We start from the raw sequence: 22904 nt of genomic DNA on the forward strand, positions 1-22904 counted from the left end.
TACTCTGGAAAAATGCACAAACAGGTAAACCTCCACAACTACTGCGGAAGCCTCACAGACTGCCAGCCTACCCAGGGACCCCAGGAGGTCCAAGTTAAGAACCCCACTTTGGCCGGGCGCGGTGGCTCAAGCCTGTAATCCCAGCACTTTGGGAGGCCGAGACGGGCGGATCACGAGGTCAGGAGATCGAGACCGTCCTGGCTAACACGGTGAAACCCCGTCTCTACTAAAAAATACAAAAAACTAGCTGGGCGAGGTGGCGGGAGCCTGTAGTCCCAGCTACTCGGGAGGCTGAGGCAGGAGAATGGCGTAAGCCCAGGAGGTGGAGCTTGCAGTGAGCTGAGATCCGGCCACTGCACTCCAGCCTGGGCGACAGAGCGAGACTCCGTCTCAAAAAAAAAAAAAAAAAAAAGAACCCCACTTTGAGATGTTTCTTGTACTAAGAAGCTTGGTTTACAAAAAGTCTTCCCATATTTGTTTAGAGAATCCGAACGATGTCGCCACTTGCAGCGAAGCGCCCTAGCATGAACCGTAGTCCAGTTGGCTCAGGAGGTGGAGGCGGTGGTGGAGGCGGCTTGGGGCCACCGCTTCTGGTGGCCGCAGGAGCGACCCACAGACAGGTAATGGCTGCCATGGGGGGCGGAGGCGTCGTCCTTAGCTTTTAGCGCCACCCGGCTGGCCCCTGTGCTTCGTGCGCATTTCATGGCCTCTGGGTGCCATACCTGCTTCCCGCCTGGCTTTCCTGGGTGGCGGAGAGCGAACCCACCCCAGCCCGGATTGGGGGAGGGGGCGTCGGCGCAGGGTCCCGTGGGCAGAGCTGCGCTGGGAGCCGACGGGCTCCGCATTCATCATTGTTCCTCCAGCGCCTGGCACGGGCTGGGCGGCAGCAGGGACCGTGGCCTGAAGCGCGCCATCCCCTTCGCGTCGCCTGCCTGCCCGCCGAGCTCGCCGCCCACAGGTGTTTTCAGGGCTCCTTCCACCCGCCGGACCGAGGGAGAACCTAGAAGCCAAACCTGGCCCGCTGCTGGCCGAGAGCACGACAGCCGGCGGGCGCTGGCGGGCGCGGGGCGCACGGGGCCGCGGAGGGACCCGCGCGCGCCCCCGTCTCGCGCCGCGCGCACGTGACTGCGCCCCCGGCCTGCCCCCCGCCCCCACTGGCCGCTCGGCCGCGCGCGGGTCGGTCGGCTCTATGGGGAAAGCGGCCGCTCCGAGCCGAGGCGGCGGCTGTGGCGGCCGCTCCCGCGGGCTTTCGTCGCTGTTCACGGTTGTCCCCTGCCTGTCGTGCCACACGGCGGCACCGGGCATGAGCGCTTCCACGTCCGGCTCCGGGCCGGAGCCCAAGCCCCAGCCCCAGCCCGTGCCCGAACCGGAGCGGGGACCGCTGTCAGAACAGGTGTCAGAGGCAGTTTCGGAGGCAGTGCCAAGATCGGAGCCTGTGTCCGAGACGACGTCTGAGCCGGAACCAGGGGCTGGGCAGGCATCGGAACTGCTGCAGGGGTCGCGGCCGGGGTCAGAGTCAAGTTCAGGTGTAGGGGCTGGGCCCTTCACTAAGGCCGCATCAGAGCCGCTCTCCCGAGCGGTGGGGAGCGCGCCCTTTCTCAGACCCGAGTCGGGATCGCTGCCAGCGTTAAAGCCCCTGCCTCTTCTGCGACCAGGACAGGCGAAGACTCCTCTTGGGGTTCCAATGTCGGGGACTGGCACGACCTCCAGTGCCCCACTGGCCTTACTGCCTCTGGACAGCTTCGAGGGCTGGCTCCTCAAGTGGACCAACTATCTGAAGGGCTACCAGCGCCGCTGGTTCGTGCTGGGCAATGGTTTGCTCTCTTACTACAGGTATGGCAGCGCCAGGGTGGGACATGGGGGTTGGAGGGTGATGATGCTGCAGGGATGGTGATGGAGGGCCTCCAGGGTTGGGGGACACTGCCGCTAGTCTAAAGATGTTTAGGGGCGTGCATTCCAGCAGGAGGAGCCACACTTCTGGTCCGCCGCCAAGGGCTGGGGGCCCTGACCTCTGGCAAGGTTGAATGTGATCTGTGGACATGACCTCTGGCAAACTTGGATTTTTGGGCAAGTGGGGAGGTAAGGGAGTGATCTGGGGCCTCAGTTCTCTCCTGCTTGGCAGTTGTGGGGCTTGGGGCAGCTAGCTAGAGTCAGCCCTTCAAAGTCCTTGCCCTTTCTGGTTCGGGAGCTAACATCATTGTGTGTTTGGGATTTAGGGAGACAGTCACCTTGTTCAATCCTTAGGACCCACACTCTTAGGAAGGGCTGCTTATTCTTCCCGCCTGGGGCAGTTGCTCCCACCTTTCCTGATGCCTCTGGTTGCCAGGCCTCGGGCTGGGCACCACAGACTCACAGATGCATTGGACACGTCTCCTGGCCTTCAGGAGTCCATCTTGGTGTTTTGTGGAGAACCAGGAAGTGTTTTGCTGCCCTCCTTTCTTATTCCAGAACCAGCATGGGATTCAAAATTGACGTCCAGCAGTGAGAGAGCTAACATTGTCTTCCCACTGAAACTGATTGAAAGGAGGAGGTTAGTGAAGCCTCCCTTTGCTTTCTTACTGGCTCTTCCCTGAGTCTGCTTCCTGGGGATGGTTGGTTTAAGCCTTGAGAACTCAGATCAGTCTATGCCAGTGGTTCTCAAACCTGAGCGTGCATCAGCATTCTCTGAAGAGCTTGTTGGAACACAAAGTGCTGGGCCTCCCCACTGAGTTTCTGATGCAGTGGGCCTAGGGGAAGGGCCTGAGATTCGGCTTTTCTAATAACTTCCCAGGCCTGGCTGGTGGTGCTGGTCCAGGACCACACTCTGAGAAGCACTGTTTCATTGTTGCACACAGAAGGACCTTAACTTGCTGTTGCTGAAATTCAGGTCACTTCATTCGCTTCATTCAGCCAACAGTATCCCTTCAAGTCACCCACTACAGGGTTTTTTTTTTTGTTGTTTTTGTTTTTGAGACGGAGTCTTGCTCTGTCACCCAGGCTGGAGTACAGTGGCACAATCTTGGCTCACTGCCCCCTCCGCCCCCCGGGTTCAAGCAATTCTCCTGCCTCAGTCTCCCGAGTAGCTGGGATTATAGGCTCGCACCACCATGCTCGGCTAATTTTTGTATTTTTAGTAGAGGCGGGGTTTCACCGTGTTGGCCAGGATGGTCTTGATCTGTTGACCTCATGACCCGCCCATCTCGGCCTCCCAAATCTTCTTTTCTTAAAATAACATGTGTAGACAGTTGACATTTCAGAGTAATCTCAAATGTGTAGATTCTCTGGGTAACTAAGAAAAATTCTTACTGCTTGCTGATAATGCTGTGAAGATAAATGCTAGTTCTGGGGGGAGGAGGGAGTAAGAACAAGTTTCTTGTGTGTGTGCGTGTACAGTCCAGCTCTGCAATTTCCTTTTCAGACTTTTCGAGATTCTAAGGTGGTTCAAATTGTTGCTGACCTCACCCGGGTAGAATGAACGATTCCTGACATTTATAGGACCCTGTGCCTTCACTGCATTCCATGCAAGGCTGGCCAGGAAAGGGGAACTGAGGCTGAATGAATGAACCTCACTGGCCTCCCCAGAGGCAGCCAGCTTGCAGGCTGAGTGTCCGAATGCCACCAGAGATGAGTTCATGTGCAGAAAAGGCCCATTTGAGGTGCAGCTGGAATTGCCACTTGAGATGTTTGACGCTGCTCTTCTGTCCCCGCTTCTGATCTGAATCCCCCCTTCCAGAATAGGCCATCCTGCCAGCTGGGATCAAGGTCTGAGCATCCTCCAGGTCTGTCATGTAACCCTGACAGCAGGGTGGGTTTTCAGTTGCGCCATTTGTGCCCAGCGCCGTGCATGTGTGTTATCTCCTCCAGCCCTCTCCAGACACCCAGCTCTCAGCAGTTGGCCAAATGGGTGTGGTTAGGGATAGAGGTGAGATTAGGGTGCTCGTGAGTTGGAAACAGAGTGAAATAATTTTTAAATTCATGATCTCTTTTCCTTGGGAGCAGGTAGAATCAGGCTTACCTGCTGGGTAATGTGGCTGGTGAAGAAGGGATCAGAGCCATTTCTCTTGCTGGCTCCCCTTTTGGAAAGACCACTCTCAACCTTTTTTTTTTTTTAAGACAGAGTCTCGCTCTGTCGCCAGGCTGGAGTGCAGTGGCGTGATCTCAGCAAACTGCAGTCTCTGCCTTCTGGGTTCAAGCAATTCCCCTGCCTCGGCCTCCTGAGTAGCTGGGACTACAGGTGCGCACCACCACACCTGGCTAATTTTTTGTATTTTAGTAGAGACAGGGTTTCACCATGTTGGCCAGGATGGTCTCAAACTCCTGACTTCGTGATCTGCCCGCCTTGGCTTCCCAAAGTGCTGGGATTACAGGCATGAGCCACCGTACCTGGCCAACTTTTTAATTTTTAACTAAGTGAAGCCTGGTGTTTGGAGAAAATGTGGGCATCTATTTCTTATGCCCCCTGCCATCGCATCCCACCTTCTGGCCTCCCCTCCTCCAGGATAGCCACCATTCCAAATCCTGGTCACCATTCACTTTTCTCCCCATTTTATTTAATTTTATCTCATCTAGGTGTAATTTTTAAGAGCCCATATTTTTTATTGCTTTTTTTTTTTTTTTTTTTTTTAGACAGGGTGTTGTTCTGTTGCCCAGGCTGGAGTGCAGTGGCCCGATCTTGGCTCACTACACTCTCCCACTCCCAGGTTCCAGTGATTCTCATGCCTCAGCCTCCCGAGTAGCTGGGATCACAGGCGCGCACTACCATGCCCAGCTAATTTTTTGTGTGTTTTTAGTAGACACGGGGTTTCGTTATGTTGACCAGGCTGGTCTCAAACTCCTGGCCTCAAGTGATCCACCCTCCTCAGCCTCCCAAACTGCTGGGTTTACAGGCATGAGCCACTGAGCCTGGCTATGCAGTCATCTTTAACCTTATTTTAAAAAGGGTTTCTAATATATAGAGTATGTTATTTTTGCAGGACTTATTTTGACTGTTGTATAAAGTCCAGGGTGCAAATGTGGCACCTTTTACTTTTGCATTTTCCTGACGATGGGTCACTACAAACATTCTGTATGTGTGCAGGAATTTCTCTTGGGTATAATTTCTGGGTTGTAGAGAATTGTGAATGTTCATCTTACGTAATGCCAAACTGTTTCCCAAAGCAGTTGCACAAATTTATATTCCCACCGGTCACGGGAAAGAGATTCTGTGGATCCTTATCCTTTGCAACACTTGGTATTGTTAGTATTGATTTTGCCAATCGAATAGAACCTATGATCGCTCATTGTGGTCCTGACCTGCATTTCCATTTCCATTATTTTTACCTTAATAGCGAAAGAATGGGGGTTTGGATTAAAATTTCTCCTTTCAGTGTGACTTCCTCGGGTACACTTCTGCCCTGAATTTTGCTCGAGAAGCTCATTTGATTGCTTAAGTATATTCTAAGGAAGAAAGCACATTTTACCAATAGTTGGGCTTAGTAACATTCATATTATTAGGAATTTTTTTAAATGCTCTTTACAAATATCATGTGTAAAAAGTGTTTCTACAAGATATTGATAATTGTTGGCAGATTTTTACTTCTTTCTGACAACGTGCTTGGAATATAAATAAGACAGAACACAAGATTCTGTCACCCAGGCTGGAGTGCAGTGGCACGATCTCGGCTCGCTATGACCTCTGCCTGCCAGGTTCAAGCAATTCTCCTGCCATAGCCTCCCGAGTAGCTGGGATTACAGAGGCATGCCACCACACCCAGCTAATTTTTTTTTTTGTATTTTTAGTAGAGACAGGGTTTCTTTTTTTTTTTTTTTTTTGAGACGGAGTCTCGCTCTGCTGCCCGGGCTGGAGTGCAGTGGCCGGATCTCAGCTCACTGCAAGCTCCGCCTCCCGGGTTCACGCCATTCTCCTGCCTCAGCCTCCTGAGTAGCTGGGACTACAGGCGCCGCCACCTCGCCTGGCTAGTTTTTTTTTTTTGTATTTTTTAGTAGAGACGGGGTTTCACCGTGTTAGCCAGGATGGTCTCGATCTCCTGACCTCGTGATCCGCCCGTCTCAGCCTCCCAAAGTGCTGGGATTACAGGCTTGAGCCACCGCGCCCGGCCTAGAGACAGGGTTTCACCGTATTGGCCAGGCTGGTCTCGAACTCCTGACCTCGTGATCTGCTTGCCTCAGCCTCCCAAAGTGCTGGAATAACAGGTGTGAGCCACCGAGCCCAGCCTAGAAGGCAAGATTCTTATTCCATTACTTGGCATTCTTAATTATATGCTTATTTGGATACTAACAAGGAGAATATAGGAATATGGTTTTTTGTTCAATGTCGGTTTTTTTTTTTTTATTGCAGGAAGTTCCCTTTGAAAAAATTTATCCCTAGTTCTTATCTCACAGGGAACATGTGAGTCCATAAAATTAGAGAAGAATTCCTACATGATACAGAATTTTCAAAGGTATTGTCATCAGCAAGTTTTTATGGAGAAAGTGTTCCAAACACAATTTTTATCTACATTAATGACAACAATTATTAGATTAGGCAAACTTCTGTTTTGTTGTATACCAGTTGTCTGCTTGGTGACATTATAAATGACATTTATTTCTCAGGAAATGATTTCAAACAGAAGCATTTTAAATTATTTATTTATTGTTCATACTGATTTATGCTTAGTAATGGCTAAGCCAGTTAGCAAAGAATGCCTCCCAGAAATTAGCCTGGGTCTGTAAGAAAGATAGCTGCAGTCAAGTGAAAATAAATTTTGAAAGTCCTTGACTGGGCACAGTGGCTCATGTCTGTAATCCCAGCACTTTGGGAGACCGAGGCAGGTGGATCACCTGAGGTCAGGAGTTCGAGACCAGCTTAACTAACATGGTGAAACGCTGTCTTTAGTAAATAATAAAAAAAAATTTAGCTAGGCATAGTGACGCATGCCTATAATCCCAGCTACTCAGGAGGCTGAGGCAGGAGAATCTCTTGAACCTAGGAGGCAGAGGTTGTAGAGAGCTGAGTGCTATTGCACTCCAGCCTGGGCAACAAGAGTGAAACTACGTCTCAAAAAAAAAAAAAAAAAATCCTTTGGCTGAGGAAGACCACTGAACAGTTGGTGAGCTGCACCCATTTTGGGACAGTGGCCAGGTAACAGAAGATGCAGCACCAAGACATTGTTGCCTCTGGGATAGACTGTGTACTCACCCTTCTCATGAACTCAGTTCTCAAAAGCCAACTGCTGTGAGAACTGGGCATCGAGAAATATTGTACTGTTTTCTTTTTTTTTCTTTTTTTTTTCGTTATTATAGTTTAAGTTCTAGGGTACATGTGCACAACGTGCAGGTTTGTTACATATGTATACTTGTGCCATGTTGGTGTGCTGCACCCCTCAACTCGTCAGCACCCATCAGCTGGTCATTTACATCAGGTATAACTCCCAATGCAATCCCTCCCCCCTCCCCCCTCCCCATGATAGGCCCCGGTGTGTGATGTTCCCCTTCCCGAGTCCAAGTGATCTCATGTTCAGTTCCCACCTATGAGTGAGAACACGCGGTGTTTGGTTTTCTGTTCTTGCGATAGTTTGCTGAGAACGATGGTTTCCAGCTGCATCCATGTCCCTACAAAGGACACAAACTCATCCTTTTTTATGGCTGCATAGTATTCCATGGTGTATATGTGCCACATTTTCTTAATCCAGTCTGTCACTGATGGACATTTGGGTTGATTCCATGTCTTCGCTATTGTGAATAGTGCCGCAATAAACATACGTGTGCATGTGTCTTTATAGCAGCATGATTTATAATCCTTTGGGTATATACCCAGTAATGGGATGGCTGGGTCATATGGTACATCTAGTTCTAGATCCTTGAGGAATCGCCATACTATTTTCCACAGTCATTGAACTAGTTTACAATCCCACCAACAGTGTAAAAGTGTTCCTATTTCTCCACATCCTCTCCAGCACCTGTTGTTTCCTGACTTTTTAATGATTGCCATTCTAACTGGTGTGAGATGGTATCTCATTGTGGTTTTGATTTGCATTTCTCTGATGGCCAGTGATGATGAGCAACTACTGTTTTCAATGTCAATTTTGATAATACTCAAAGGCTGGAGATGGAAAAGTCCATCGAGTTGCAAAGTGTCCCTGAAAACATGAAGTTGAGGGTGCAAGTGTGCAGGGTTAGTTCTCACATAATGGGCTGGATACCCCAGGAGGTAGCTTTATTGAATTCAGCTTGAATTTGAAATTATTATTCAGTGTTACATACTCTGAGACTGTTAGGAGGTTGAAAAGGAATGCACAGGTTGATCATGTGTGAGCATTTGAAGTATATTTTCTTAGCATTTAGCACAGAGTTGTTGCAAAGAGGTGACAAATGGACTAGCAGCATATTTTGGAGGAGCACAGTGCACACCAACATTCTCAGCAAGTTCTAGTGACATGAATTGTCATTTTCCCCACCAAACCTGCCTCCCCCTCCTAACTCTCCTCTTTCCATGAATAGCTGAATACCTCTGAGTCATACTTGCTGCCTCTTCCCTCCCTCATCCCACATCAGATGAAATTTCCAAGTCCTGCCTGTCTATCTCCTGTAGCTCCTCCTCTGCATCTCAGCTGCCACATCATGGTTCAGGTCTGCCTTCTGCTTACCTGGTGTCCCAGCTTCTGTCTTGGACAGTGCATCCTTGCTGTGGTGCTAGTGCCCCACCTCCATGACCCTGGGGTTGTCTCACCTTCTCCAGATTTCTCTTTCAATAGTACCTTCTCTGCCGGGCGTGGTGGCTCACGCCTGTAATCCCAGCACTTTGGGAGGCCAAGGCGGGTGGGTCACCTGAGGTCAGGAGTTCAAAACCAGCCTGACCAATGTGGCGAAATCCTGTCTCTATTAAAAATACAAAAATTAGCTGGGCATGGTGGTGGGTGCCTGTAACCCCAGCTACTCAGGAGGCTGAGGTATGAGAATCGCTTGAACCCGGGAGGTAGAGGTTGCAATGAGCCATGATCATGCCACTGCAATCCAGCCTGGGTGACAGAGTGAGACTCTTGTCTCAAAAAATAAATAAAAAAGTAAACAAAACAAAACAAAACAGTATGTTCTCCTGTGTAAGCAGATCCCTGTATTGAATTTCTCCTGTTTGAAATACCTAGAATAGCCCCCTACTGATCCAAAGAACCAGGTCTTCCTCCTTTGGGAATTTACAGGGTGTGTCTGAGCTTCTCTGCAGATAACTTTGTGTCAGGAGGATACCATGGCCAAGTTTGGCATCTTCTTTGTATTCCACATAGAGCCTGGAGTAGTACTTGCCACTGATACATCCTCAGTAGCTTGGTTAGTCTGTGAATGGATGAGCAAGTAAATGAATTAGAGTTGCCTGTGAGTTTATGGGATTTCAGAAAGCCAAGTATGTTCATGCCAAACTTGGATTTTTCTTAATTTGTCTTCCATTTCAAAACTTGTTTCCTGCAATAAGTTAACTAGGGAGATAAATTGGAGATTGCAGGCTTAAGCCACGAGTGCAAGAAAAGCAGCAGTGGGAATGTGGATATAATGCGTTTCTAGGTTTGAACGTGTTGTAGTAGGCTACTCAGTGAATCAATATCTTCTTTTTTTTTTTTATTTTTTGAGATGGAGTCTCACTGTGTTGCCTAGGCTAAAGTGCAGTGGCACAATCTTGGCTCACTGCAATCTCTGCCTCCTGGGTTCAAGCGATTCTCCTGCCTCACCCTCCGGAGTAGCTGGGATTACAGGCGTGCACCACCACACCCAGCTAATTTTTGTATTTTTGGTAGAGATGGGGTTTCACCATGTTGGCCAAGCAGGTCTCAACCTTTTGAGCTTAGGTGATCCACCCGCCTCAGCCTCCCAAAGTGTTGGGATTACAGACGTGAGCCACCACGCCCAGCCTTATAGCTTTTTTTTTTTAAAGACGGAGTCTCCCTCTATTGCCCAGGCTGGAGTGCAGTGGCATGATCCTGGCTCACCACAACCTTTGCCTCCCAGGTTCAAGCAATTCTCCTGTCTTAGTCGCCCGAGTAGCTGGGATTACAGGCACCCACCACCATGCACTGCTAATTTTTGTATTTTTAGTAGAGACGGAGTTTCACCATGTTATCCAGTCTGGTCTCAAATTCCTGACCTCAAGTGATCTGCCTGCCTTGGCCTCCCAAAGTGCTGGGATTACAGGTGTGAGCCATTGTGCCTGGCCTGGCCTTATAGCTTTTAAAAGTAGTTTTCTGTGCATCTGTTGGTTTGCCTTGCACTGTTGGAAGCCAGCTATTGATCAAACAAGGGACCTCTACCCTAAAATGTTAGATCCAACTGGATAATAGGATCTTTTGTCTGTGGGGTATTCTGCAAGTGTCAGAGTGGTTTCCAGTTTATGGTTTCAGTGCAAGGGTGCTGGTCTTGCCATCCCGTTATGTGGGGAAAAAACTGGAAGTACATGAACAGCACCAGGATTCAATCACAGTCTTCTGACTCAACCCACACAAAGGTGTTCACCTACCTCACACTGGGGAGACTCTTCTCTGGGGTCCTGGGTCGGAAGTCTCCAAGAATAACCCCAGGCTCAATGACCCACTTGGAGGACTCACAGGACTCAGCATATATTAATGACAAAAACTGTGATTAGCTTTGCACCAACCTAATAGTTGTACCCACAGCTATGCTTTATTATAATGAAAGGATGCAAAGAAAGCACAATGGCAAAGAAGCAGAGTGAAGTCTGGGAAAACCAGCTGCAAGCTTCCAAGGGTCCTCTCCCAGTGGAGTCACACAACATGCGCTTAATCCCTCCACCACCGAGCTGTGACAATGCATGTGAAATGCTGCCAACCAGGGAAGCTCCTTAGAGACTCAGAGCCCAGAGTTTTCACTGGGGGTTCATCATGTGGGCACCTTCTGTTTGGCACATACCTGAATTCCAGATTCCCAGAAGGAAACCAGATTTTTTTTTTTTTTTGAGATAGAGTCTTGCTGTGTTGCCCAGGCTGGAGTGCAGTGGTGCTGTCTTGGCTCACTGCAACCTCAGCCTCCTGGGTTCAAGAGATTTTTGGCTAATTTTTGCATTTTTAGTAGAGATAGGATTCCACCATGTTGGCCAGGCTGGTCTTGAACTCCTGACCTCAGGTGATCTCAGCCTCCCAAAGTGCTGGTATTACAGGTGTGAGCTGGAAAGCAGATATTTGCCATAAATCACATTGTTTGCACAAACAGTATAGGCACAGTGAGCCACCCTTATCAGTTAGAGAATGGTGGGAAACCTCCCCAAATTCAAGCTCCCAGACACCAGCCAAAGGCCCCTTGGAAGCAGGCATGTCAAAGGACGGGCAGTCTCAGGCTTGCTATGTGAACTCTTTTCTGCACAGGTGTGAACTCCTTCCTCCTTGCAGACATCAGTGACGTCAGTCAGGGTAAGGGCTGGTTCAGGGAGAGTGAATGCCCCTACTTGGCTTTGAGTGATGGAGTGGCCTCTTGTCTCTGATCAGAGAAGGCCACGTGCCAGTCTTGTAGGGTGTCAAAAACACATAGCATGTCTGCTGCTCTGTGTGCCGAGTGCCTGCTCTGTGGCACTCCTGGCTGTGTGATTAGCCCTGGATTGCTTCACAAACACTTGTCTGATCTAGAACTTGCCTAAGGCTATCTGGTAGCTTGGTTTTTGCATGTGACTGGGGTACACTTGCTACATGGACCCCTTCCTCCCCTGTAGTTTTTTTTTTTTTTTTTGAGATGGAATTTTGCTCTTGTTTACCAGGCTGGAGTGCAGTGGCGTGATCTTGGCTCACCACAACCTCTGCCTCCCGGATTTAAGCGATTATCCTGCCTCAGCCTCTCGAGTAGCTGGGATTACAGGCATGCACCACCATGCCCGGCTAATTTTGTATTTTTAGTAGAGTCAGGGTTTCTCCATGTTGGCCAGGCTGGTCTCGAACTCCCTACCTCACGTGATCCACCCGCCTTGGCCTCCCAAAGTGCTGGGATTATAGGCGGGAGCCACTGCGTCCGGCCTCCCCAGTATTTTTGCGCCTTTGGTGGAGTATCAGCTGTGAGTTCTTCAGCTGCTGCTCTTGAACCTTGTACTTTTCTCAGGGAGGGTCTGTTAATCCAAGATTAGGGCCTGACAAGAAGTCTGAAATGTTTGTGACATTTCAGCCCACTCTAGCTTTGGTCATATTGTTTATTGTTTATTGATCTCCTGCAGTGACCACAATGTGCAAGGCAGTGTGAGTAACAGACCTGCATACCACTGTCACACAACTGGAGTGGAGGAGAGGTGGGGAAGTGCGCACACACCCTGGTCATTCAGTAAGAGGCCAAAAGGTTCAGGCAAAGTGCTTTGTGGGAGCCCCTGGATAGTCGAACATGCGGCTTTCACTTCCCCTGTAGTCTTTTGGGATAAAGCTGGCAAACTATGTCAGTAGTAAAGAAGGAGAGGTCTATGAAAAGACTGTGAGTTTCCCTAGAACAAGATCAATATATGCTTATCCCAAGGGGAAAGAGAGGGGAAGTGGGGCCTATTCCCTGGATGACTGCTGGATGCTGACACGTGGAGAGAGTAGATGGTAAGAAACACCTCTGAATAAAATTGAAATTGGCAGCTTGGTGTGTGGTGAGTCACACAGCAGGTGTCACCACACAGAGATGTGGCTTTAAGAGGCCCCTTTCATAATCATACACATGGAGCAAACTGTCAATAAGTTTTGGGGTCATGCTGGGTGCTGTACACTTTTTTCTTTTATGTGCATTGCTTTGCCATGTTGCCTTACTTTTTTTTTTTTTTTTTTTTTTTTTTTTTTTTTTTGTTGAGACGGAGTCTTGCTCTGTCGCCCAGGCTGGAGTGCAGTGGCCGGATCTCAGCTCACTGCAAGCTCCGCCTCCCGGGTTTACGCCATTCTCCTGCCTCAGCCTCCCGAGTAGCTGGGACTACAGGCGCCCGCCACCTCGCCCGGCTAGTTTTTTGTATTTTTAGTAGAGACGGGGTTTCACTGTGTTCGCCAGGATGGTCTCGATCTCCTGACCTCGTGATCCGCCCGTCTCGGCCTCCCAAAGTGCTGGGATTACAGGCTTGAGCCACCGCGCCCGGCCTTTTTTTTTTTTTTTAAGAGTACTTGGAGTTCCGATTGCTTAGTGATGCTTCATTCCATTTGGCATCTTGTCACATGCGCAGCCACAGCTCTACATTTAATACCGATTTAACAATCTTGACTCACACCATTCGATCTGCATTGCTGGGCCATTGCCTAAAACCAAGAGGAGGGCAGATGGCATGGCTGAGCTTGCATAGGAAACTGCCAGATTGCGTTGTCCTTTGAAGCTGCAGGAGGTGCTGCCTTCCTAATACAGGGTGTGGTTTCCCTGGGCTCACCAGATGAAGCCCTGACCCTGAGCGTGACAGTCACTGCCCTTCACAGCCAGGTCCCGCCTCTCTTTTCCCTATCACTCATCTTCCTCCAGCCTTCACCCTTCTTCTAACAAACTTGCCTTACTCCCCCTTTGCAAGCCACATGCGTTTCATTCCTCACTCCAGATCTTCCTGCCATCCCCTTAGCCAGAAGGACCCCTCCTCATTGCTGCTGAAATCACTAGCTGGGCAGGCATGGACCTATATGGATTTTCTGCAGTGATCTGGAGGAACTGTCCTTCCTCTGGATGCCTTTTTGTGTATTATTTCATTTGGCCATGCACCCCATCAGCTGGGTATTCGTCCTCTCTCCATTAGATCAAGACCTCCCTCCTCCCACCAGAACATGGGGCCATGTCTTCTCAATGTAGTATCCTCTAGAGTGCTGGGCCTAGGGCCTTATACTTGGAAGACTCTCAAATTTCACTGAAGCTTTTTTTTTTTTTTTTTTTTTTGCGACGGAGTCTAGCTTTGTCGCCAGTCTGGAGTGCAGTGGCGTGATCTCAGCTCACTGCAACCTCCGCCTCCCATGTTCAAGCGATTCTTCTGCCTCAGCCTCCCGAGTAGGTGGGATTACAGGCTCGCACCACCACGCCCAGCTAATTTTTGCATTTTTAGTAGAGACGAGGTTTCACCGTATTGGCCAGCATGGTCTCGATCTCCTGATCTCAAGTGATCCACCCACCTCAGCCTCCCCAAGTGCTAGGATTCCAGGCATAAGCCACCGCGCCTGGCCTTAAGTGAAGCATTTTTATAGAAAATGTACTTTTTGGGCCGGGTGCCATGGCTCACGCCTGTAACCCCAGCACTTTGGGAGGCCAAGGAGGGCGGATCACGAGGTGAGGAGATCAAGACCATCCTGGCTAACATGGTGAAACCCCTCTCTACTAAAAATACAGACAAAAAAAATTAGCCAGGTGCGGTGGCGGGCACCTGTAGTCCCCGCTACTGGGGAGGCTGAGGCAGGAGAATGGCGTGAACCCGGGAGACAGAGCTTGCAGTTAGCTGAGATCGCACCACTGCACTCCAGCCTGGTGACAGAGCGAGACTACTTCTCAAAAAAGAAAAAAAAGAAAAAAGAAAATGTACTTTTTGTAATTTTGTGTTTTGTTCCTAGTATAAAGACCCAACATGCAGCCTGAACCATTGTTAGCCCAGGGGGAGTCAATGAATTGCTAGGAGAACGCAGTGACCACGAGGCTACACATGGCCCAGCTTCTTCAGCCCCTTTTCTTTTTTCTTTCTTTTTTTTTTTTTTTGAGACAGAGTCTTGCTCTTGTTGCCCAGGCTGGAGTGCAGTGGCGCAGTCTCGGCTCACTGCAACCTTTACTTCCTGGGTTCAAGCGAGTCTCCTGCCTCACCCTCCCGAGTAGATGGGATTACAGGCGCCTGCCACCATGTCCAGCTAACTTTTGCATTTTTAGTAGAGACAGGGTTTTGCCCTGTTGGCCGGGCTGGTCTTGAACTCCTGACCTCAGGTGATACACCCACCTCGGCCTCCCAAAGTGCTGGGATTATAGGCGACAACCACCTCGCCTGGCTGTTCAGCCCCTTTTCTAAGGCTTACATGAGCTAAGAATATGTGAGGATATTGAGAGCTCATTGTATTAATGTATATTTAAAACTCTTTGTTATGAAGAATTTTAAACATATATAAGAGTAGGCAATAGCATAACGAACCCTCATGTACCCATTACCTAGTTTCAACAATTATTAACTTCTAGGCCAATCTTGTTTAATCTCAGTCCCCCTCATATCTTTTTTTTTTTTTTTTTTTTGAGACGGAGTCTCGCTCTGTCGCCCAGGCCGGAGTGCAGTGGCTGGATCTCAGCTCACTGCAAGCTCCGCCTCCCGGGTTCACGCCATTCTCCTGCCTCAGCCTCCCGAGTAGCTGGGACCACAGGCGCCCGCCACCTCGCCCGGCTAGTTTTTTGTATTTTTTTTAGTAGAGACAGGGTTTCACCGTGTTAGCCAGGATGGTCTCGATCTCCTGACCTCGTGATCCGCCCGTCTTGGCCTCCCAAAGTGCTGGGATTACAGGCTTGAGCCACCGCGCCCGGCCCCCCTCATATCATTTTAAAGTGAATTCTAAATATGATATTTTACCTGTGAGTGTTTCAGTATATATCTCTAAAGGATAAAGATTTTTTTATTTTTATTTTTTTGAAATGGAGTCTCTTCTGTCACCCAGGCTGGAGTGCCATGGCATGATCTTGGCTCACTGCAGCCTCTGCCTCCTGGGTTCAAGCAATTCTTCCACCTCAGCCTCCCTAGTAGCTGGGATTATAGGCACCTCCCATCATTCCCGGCTAATTTTTTTATTTTTGTAGAGATGGAGTTTCACAGGCATGAGCCACTGTGCTCAGCCAAGGGTAAGGATTTTAAAAACATATCCACAGGCCAGGGGGGTTGGCTCATGCCTGTAATCCCAGCACTTTGGGAGGCCAAGGTGAGTGGATCACCTGAGGTCAGGAGCTCGAGACCATCCTGACCAACATGGTGAAAACCCATCTCTACTAAATATAAAAAATTAGCTGGGTGTGGTGGCGGGTGCCTGTATTCCCAGCTATTGGGGAGGCTGAGGCAGGAGAATCACTTGAACCCAAGAAGCGGAGGTTGCAGCGAGCTGAGGCTGCGCTGTTGCACTCTAGCCTGGGCAACAAGAGCGAAAACTCTGTCTCAATAATAATAATAATAATACAATAAAATAAATAAAAACATATCCACAATACCACTATTGCAACTAAAACAAATTAACAATAATTCCTTATCATCAGATATCCAATCAGTGTTCACAGTTTCAGTGGTTTCAAATGTCATGAATTTTTTTTTTGATACGTTTGTTTGTATTGGGACTCAAACAATATCTACCTGTAGAATTTCCCACAGTCTGGATTTTGCTGATGGCATTTTCTTGGTGTAGGTTAACATGTTCCTCTCTCCTCCATGTTAGTTTGACAGATGGATCTAGAAAGTTGAATAGGTGGTGGTGTGTTCTTCTATCAGGAGCTGGTGGCTTCTCTTTTATTGTGATGTTAGCAGCTAGTGATGATCAATCTTAGATTAGTCTAAATCTTTTTTTTTTTTTGAGATGGACTCTTGCTCTGTCACCCAGGCTGGAATGCAGTGGTGTGATCTTGGCTCACTTCAGCCTCTGTCTGCTAGGTTCAAACGACTCTCTGCCTCAGCCTCCTGAGTAGCTGGGATCACAGGCATGTGCTACCATACCCGGCTAATTTTTGTATTTTTTGTAGAGACGGGGTTTCACCGCGTTAGCCAGGATGGTCTCAATCTCCTAACCTCGTGATCCGCCCTCCTCGGCCTCCCAAAGTGCTGGGATTACAGGCGTGGGCCACCGTGCCTGGCCAGTATTTTTTGTTTTTTTGAGACGGAGTCTCACTCTGTCGCCAGGCTGGAGTGCAGTGGTGCGACTTTGGCTCACTGCAAAGTCCACCTCCCAGGTTCAAGTGATTCTCCTGCCTCAGCCTCCCGAGTAGCTGGGACTACAGGTGCACACCACCACACCTGGCTAATTTTTGTATTTTTAGTAGAGACAGGGTTTCACCATGTTGGCCAGGATGGTCTCAATCTCTTGATCTCATGATCAGCCTGCCTCAGCCTCCCAAAGTGCTGGGATTACAGGCATGAGCCACGGTGCCTGGCCAAATTAGTCTAATTCTTTAAAAAAAAATTTCTTTTTAAAGATATGGGGTCTTGCTGTGTTACCCAGGCTGGTCTGGGAACTGCTGGGCTCCAGTGATCCCATGCTTGGCTTCCCAAAGTGCTGGTATTACAGATGTAAGCCACCTTGCCCAGCCCAGATTAGTCTGATTCTATCATTTCATCTTCATTTATTAGCAGGGATATTGTTTTTTGTTGTTGTTTTTTTTGTTTTTGTTTTTGAAATGGAGTCTCGCTTTGTCGCGCGGGCTGGAGTGCAGTGGCACAATCTCAGCTTACTGTATTCTCTGCCTCCCAGGTTCAAGCAATTCTCCTGCCTCAGCCTCCCGAGTAGCTGGGATTATAGACGTGCACCACCATGCCTGGCTAATTTTTTTGGTATTTTTAGTAGAGACAGGGTTTCACCATGTTGGCCAGGCTGGTCTTGAACTCCTGACCTCAGGTAATCCCTCTCCTCAGCCTCCCAAAGTTCTGGAATTACAGGCATGAGCCACTGTGCCTTGCCTTAGCAAGAATACTTCCATGAAGAGAAACTTCCCCTCATCTGCTACTCGTTGGTTACTCAGAGGTGCAGTTCACGCAGGAAGAGCAGAATCAGAGCTTGACTCTTTCCTGAATTTTTTTTTTTTCCACAAGTTTTCAAAATAATGAGTTGATACTTCTCTTCTAGTGGTGGCCAATTAGTTGTGTTTTCTTAAGTATCATTATATTCTCATAGATATGAGCATGTTTGATGTGTTTCCCACTACTATCACCACCCTTAAAGATGCTCATGTTGTCTGGCCATGTCTTTAGTTAGTGGAAGGCTCTTCAAGTTGGCCCTAGAGTTCTTTGGAAGGACCCCTGGTTGAATTAGGGTTTAATAGCTTCATTGCTGTCTGGCTTGAAAACATGTTCCTGGCTTTTCTTGTACTTATTTTACACATATATATATATGTATGTATTTTTTGAGTCAGGGTCTCACTCTGTCACCCAGGGTGGAGTACAGTGGTGTGATCTCAGCTCACTGTAACCTCTGCCTCCCAGGTTCAAACGATTCTCCTGTCTCAGCCTCCCTAGAGCTGGGATTACAGGCATGTGCCACCATACCAGGCTTATTTTTGTAGTTTTAGTAGAGATGGGGTTTCACCATGTTGGCCGGGCTGGTCCCAAACTCCTGACCTCAGGCGATCTGCCCGCCTCGGGAATCGGGGCGTGAGTCACCGCGCCCAGCCTTGTACTTGTCTTGTCCCAGGCCTGGAGTCAGCCATTTCTCCAAGGAGCCACATTTCTTTTTGGTGGGAAGTAGTGTTTGAAGATCATAATCTTGGTGCCATAAGGGGTCATTGTCACCCAGTTGGTCATTGTTTTTGGGTCTTTTTAGTGTATAGAGCTAGGAAAGATATACATATTTATGTATGTTTAAAAGCTAGGAAATATCTATATTTGTTATACAGAGCTAGGAAATATATATATATTTATGCAATGTTTGATATATATATATGGACATACATATATATACATATACATTTATATCCTAGCTTGGTATAAAACAAACATGGCCGGACGCGGTGGCTCACACCTGTGATCCCAGCACTTTGGGAGGCCGCGGCGGGCAGATCACAAGGTCAGGAGATTGAGACCATCCTGGCTAACACAGTGAAACCCCGTCTCTACCAAAAATACAAAAAATTAGCCGGGCATGGTGGCAGGCGCCTGTAGTCCCAGCTACTTGGGAGGCTGAGGCAGGAGAATGGTGTGAACCCGGGAGGTGGAGCTTGCAGCGAGCGAGCTGAGATAGCACCACTGCAGTCCAGCCTGGGCGACAGAGCGAGACTCTGTCTCAAAAAAAAAAAAAAGTACAATATGTTTGTTCTCTTTAAAAATAGAATATATTATCAGTTCATACTGGTATTCTCAACACAAAATTAAGACCAGCCCAGGCTCAGTGACTCAGGTCTATAATCCCAGCACTTTGGTAGCTGAGGTAGGTGGATCCCTTGAGTCCAGGAGTTTGAGACCAGCCTGGGCAACATGGCAAAAACCCCATGTATACAAAAAATACAAAAATTAGCTAGGCATGGTGGTGTGTGCCTGTGGTCCCAGCTACTCAGGAGGCTGAAGTGGGAGGGTTGCTTGAGCCTGGGAGGCAGAAGTTGCAGTGAGCCAAGATCACATCACTGCACTCCAGTCTGGGTGATACAATGAGACCCTATGTCAAAAAAAAAAGAAAAAAGGAATGAAGTCCACAGTGTTTTTGCTTAGGCAGAACTCATTTTCTCTGTGTTTCATCTCCTTGCTGAAGCCCACCGTGGTGTCTGCCTGGTCCTCTTTAGCTGGGCATGTTGGTAATCATCATCTCAGAGCCGGCGTGATGACATAGGTCTCTGGAGACCTGTAGAAAGATCTTTGTCACTTTATTCAGCTAATGCTCAGACTCCAGACTGGGCTTCATACATCTCTCCCAGAGGTGCTCACGTGACACAAAAGGTGCAGGCCAACACTGGTGTAACACTCAGGATAATGCAAGTGACCCAAAGGGAGATCAGTGGCAAGTGGGTCCATGGGGAAGCAACTCTTTGAGAAAGACAGAGCGTGTCAGACTGTTTCAGACCCTGTTCTCCAGATCTCCTTTACCATTGGTAGTTTTTGCCTCCAGCTTCCTCCTCACCCTCCTCCTCTTTCTTCTCCAAACCTTGGGACTTGAACGAATCCTCCCACCTCACCTTTTCCTCCCACCTGGCAGAATGACATCTTTGTTCCTCTAGAGCAGTACATCAACTGGGCGAGAAGGAGCCCAGGAAATTCTTGTTGAACTGAAATGTGCTCAAGCCTTCCCACCTCCTTCATTTGCCCTGGGAGGAGAGTGCCAGATGTGTATTTGTTGGTTCTGGGTCCTTTGAAAGTATTATGTAAGGATGTAGATGGCCATTTCCATGAGGTCAGGGCTCCCAATTGCTATGGAACCTCAGCATCCTCTCTCATCCTTTTGCACATTGTATGAAATGAAAAGCAGAAAACTGATCAAGAATAGAATATTGCAGGAAATAATGTTTTATATGTGTGTGGATCTACTTCATCACACTTGCAGTCTTCATGACCTGGGAGGGAACCGGAGCATCCACGATCACGCTCATTTTACAGATGGGGAAAACAAGGCACAGAAAGTGGAGTTGCTTTGTCTAAGGCCCAGCAATTTGCATTACTGTTCGTCATTTCCTTCCATATACAGGTTGTATCTTGGGGTCATTATGGACATAACCTCAGCTCTTTATTCTTTTATTTATTTATCCAGCAATATGTTTATCTAGTGTCCTCTATGCGCCAGGCCTGCTTGGGCTGCCAGTAAAGGAAGGAGCCCTGGTTTTTTGGTTTGTTTTTGTTTTTGTTTATTTTGAGATTACCCAGGCTGGAATGGTGCAGTGGCACCATCACGGCTCACTACAGGCTCGATGTTCTGCACTCAAGCAATCCTTCCACCTCAGCCTCCAGAGTAGCTGGGACTACAGGCATGCATCACCACACTTGGCTAATTTTTTATTTCTTTGTAGAGATTAAGCCTCACTATGTTGTCCTGGTTGGTTTCAAACTCCTGGCTTCAAGCACTCCACCCGCCTTGGCCTTCCAAAGTGTTGGGATTACAGGTGTGAGTGAGCCACGGTGCCCGGCTGGAGCCCTGGTATTTATACTCAGTCCTGTACCTGCAGACCCTGAGCCTGTCAGGCAGGGGCCAGTTGCCTGAACTTTGGCAGAAACTCAGATTCACTTTCTTTTTTTTTCCCCACAGAGATTTTTCAACAAGTATAGAAAGAAAATCAGTTAAATTAACCAGCACAGATTGTTTCCTGGAGCATACTGGTTAATTTAAGAGGGCTTCCCGTGAGAGCTCAGCTTCAGGCTGTCTGGTTGCTGAGTGCTGACCAGCTTTTAACTGTGTGTGTAACCATGTAGACAGGTCCGCAACTGCCCATGCTTGGTGCTTGTGTGAGTCCCCCAAATAAATAATGTCTCTGGCAGCTGCCCCCATCCCAGGGCAGCAGAGGTATAGAAGCCACTGTAGCTTCTCCCCAGAATGACAAATACAGAGATAAACCCAGGATCCCGGATTCTTCAAAACTGTTCTACAGCTTTTTTTTTTTTTTTTTTTTAGATAGAGTCTCGCTTTGTTGCCCAGACTGGAGTATGCAGTGACAGGTTCAAGCGATTCTCCCTCCTCAGTCTCCTGAGTAGCTGGGACTACAGACACGTGCCACTACACCCAGCTAACTTTTTTTGTATTTTTAGTAGAGACAGGGTTTCCCCACGTTTGGGCAGGCTGGTCTCGAACTCCTGACCTCAAATGATCCATCCGCCTCGGCCTCCCAAAGTGCTGGGATTACAGGGTTGAGCCACCTCACCCAGCCTGTTCTACAGCCAACATGGTGAAACCCTATCTCCACTAAAAACACAAAAATTATTTGGGTGTGGTGACAGGTACCTGTAATCTCAGGTACTCGGGAGGCTGAGGCAGGAGAATCACTTGAACCTGGGAGGCAGAGGTTGCAGTGAGCTGAGATCTTGCCACTGCACTCCAGCCTGGGCGACAAAGTTGGACTCCATCTCGAAAAAAAAAAAATAGAACACTGAGGTTTTATAACTCTGTCTTCCCCCTTTTCAAAGATTCTTACAAGTCAAAGCAGACTGGTATCAAGACAAATTCCCATTTCCACATGCCTCATCTTAGCACATCTGGTTACACCAGCAGCCTCTCAGTTATAGTATGGTACTACACACCAGAGAGAGCATGAGCGAAACAGTCAGACTATCTCAGTTACCCGTCTACTACCTATCTAGTAGGTGTCACTCTGGCAACTTACTTACTCTTCTTAACCCCAGTTTCCTCATCTCAAATATGGAATAAAATAAAGTTTATGGAACCAGGCAAAATGCCTATCAATCAATGAGTAGATAAAGAAAATGTGGATATATATATACACACACACACCATGGAATACTACCCAGCCATAAAAAGGAATGAAATAATGGCATTTGCAGCAACCTGGATAGAATTGGAGACCATTATTCTAAGTGAAGTAACTCAGGAATGGAAAATCAAACATCATATGTTCTCACTCATAAGTGGAAGCTAAGCCGTGAGGATGCAAAGGCATAAGAAAGATACAGTGGACTTCAGGGACTCTGGGGAAAGGATGGGAGGAGGGTGAGGGATAAAGACTACACAATGGGTATAGTGTACACTGCTTGGGTGACAGGTGCACCAAAATCTCAGAAATCACCACTGAAGAACTTATTCATATAACCAAACACCACCTATTCCCCCAAACCTATTGAAAAAAATTTTAAATGCAGTAAAAAATAAAATAAATAAATAAATAAATAAATAAATAAATAAATAAAATCTAAAAGAAAAGAAAAGTCTGTATTGGGTACAGAGGCTCATACCTGTAATCCCAGCACTTTGGGAGGCCAAGGCAGGAAGATCACTTGAAGCCAGGAGTTTGGGACCAGCCTGAGCAACACAGCAAGACCCCATCTCAAAATAAAATTAGCCAGGTACAGTAGCATGAGCCTGTAGTCCTAGTGACCCAGGAGGCTAAGGCAGAAGGATCACTTGAGCCCAGGAGTTCGAGGCTACAGTGAGCTATGATGGCACCACTGCACTCCAGCCTGGATGACAAAGCAAGATTCTGTCTATAAAAATAAATAAGTAAAAAATAAATAAATAAATAAATAAAAATAAAAATAAATAAGTAAATGTTAATAATAAATTTTGAGGAAAAGAAATGTTTATTTTGAGGACCAAATGAAATAATGAACATAAAATGTTTGGAAAGTAGTGAGCATTCAGTGAAGCTGTAGAACAGGCTGGGTGAGGTGGCTCCATCCTGTA

The 22904-nt window shown here is 47.9% G+C and overlaps 1 protein-coding gene across 3 annotated transcripts in view; it reads left to right on the plus strand.

Annotated features, from left to right (window-relative positions):
• The first annotated feature begins 1122 nt into the window (after positions 1 to 1122).
• Positions 1123 to 22904, plus strand: part of OSBP2 (oxysterol binding protein 2) — a 226952-nt gene continuing 205170 nt past the window's right edge. For all 3 annotated transcript variants that reach the window (XM_033233260.1, XM_033233261.1, XM_033233262.1), the window contains exon 1: positions 1123 to 1833. In XM_033233260.1, coding sequence (XP_033089151.1) covers positions 1190 to 1833 — 644 coding nt within the window. In that variant the 5' untranslated portion in view covers positions 1123 to 1189. The remainder of the gene's footprint in view (positions 1834 to 22904) is intronic.

Source organism: Trachypithecus francoisi, unplaced genomic scaffold (assembly GCF_009764315.1).
Source record: "Trachypithecus francoisi isolate TF-2019V2 unplaced genomic scaffold, Tfra_2.0 Lachesis_group14, whole genome shotgun sequence".
Taxonomy (NCBI): Eukaryota; Metazoa; Chordata; class Mammalia; order Primates; family Cercopithecidae; genus Trachypithecus; species Trachypithecus francoisi.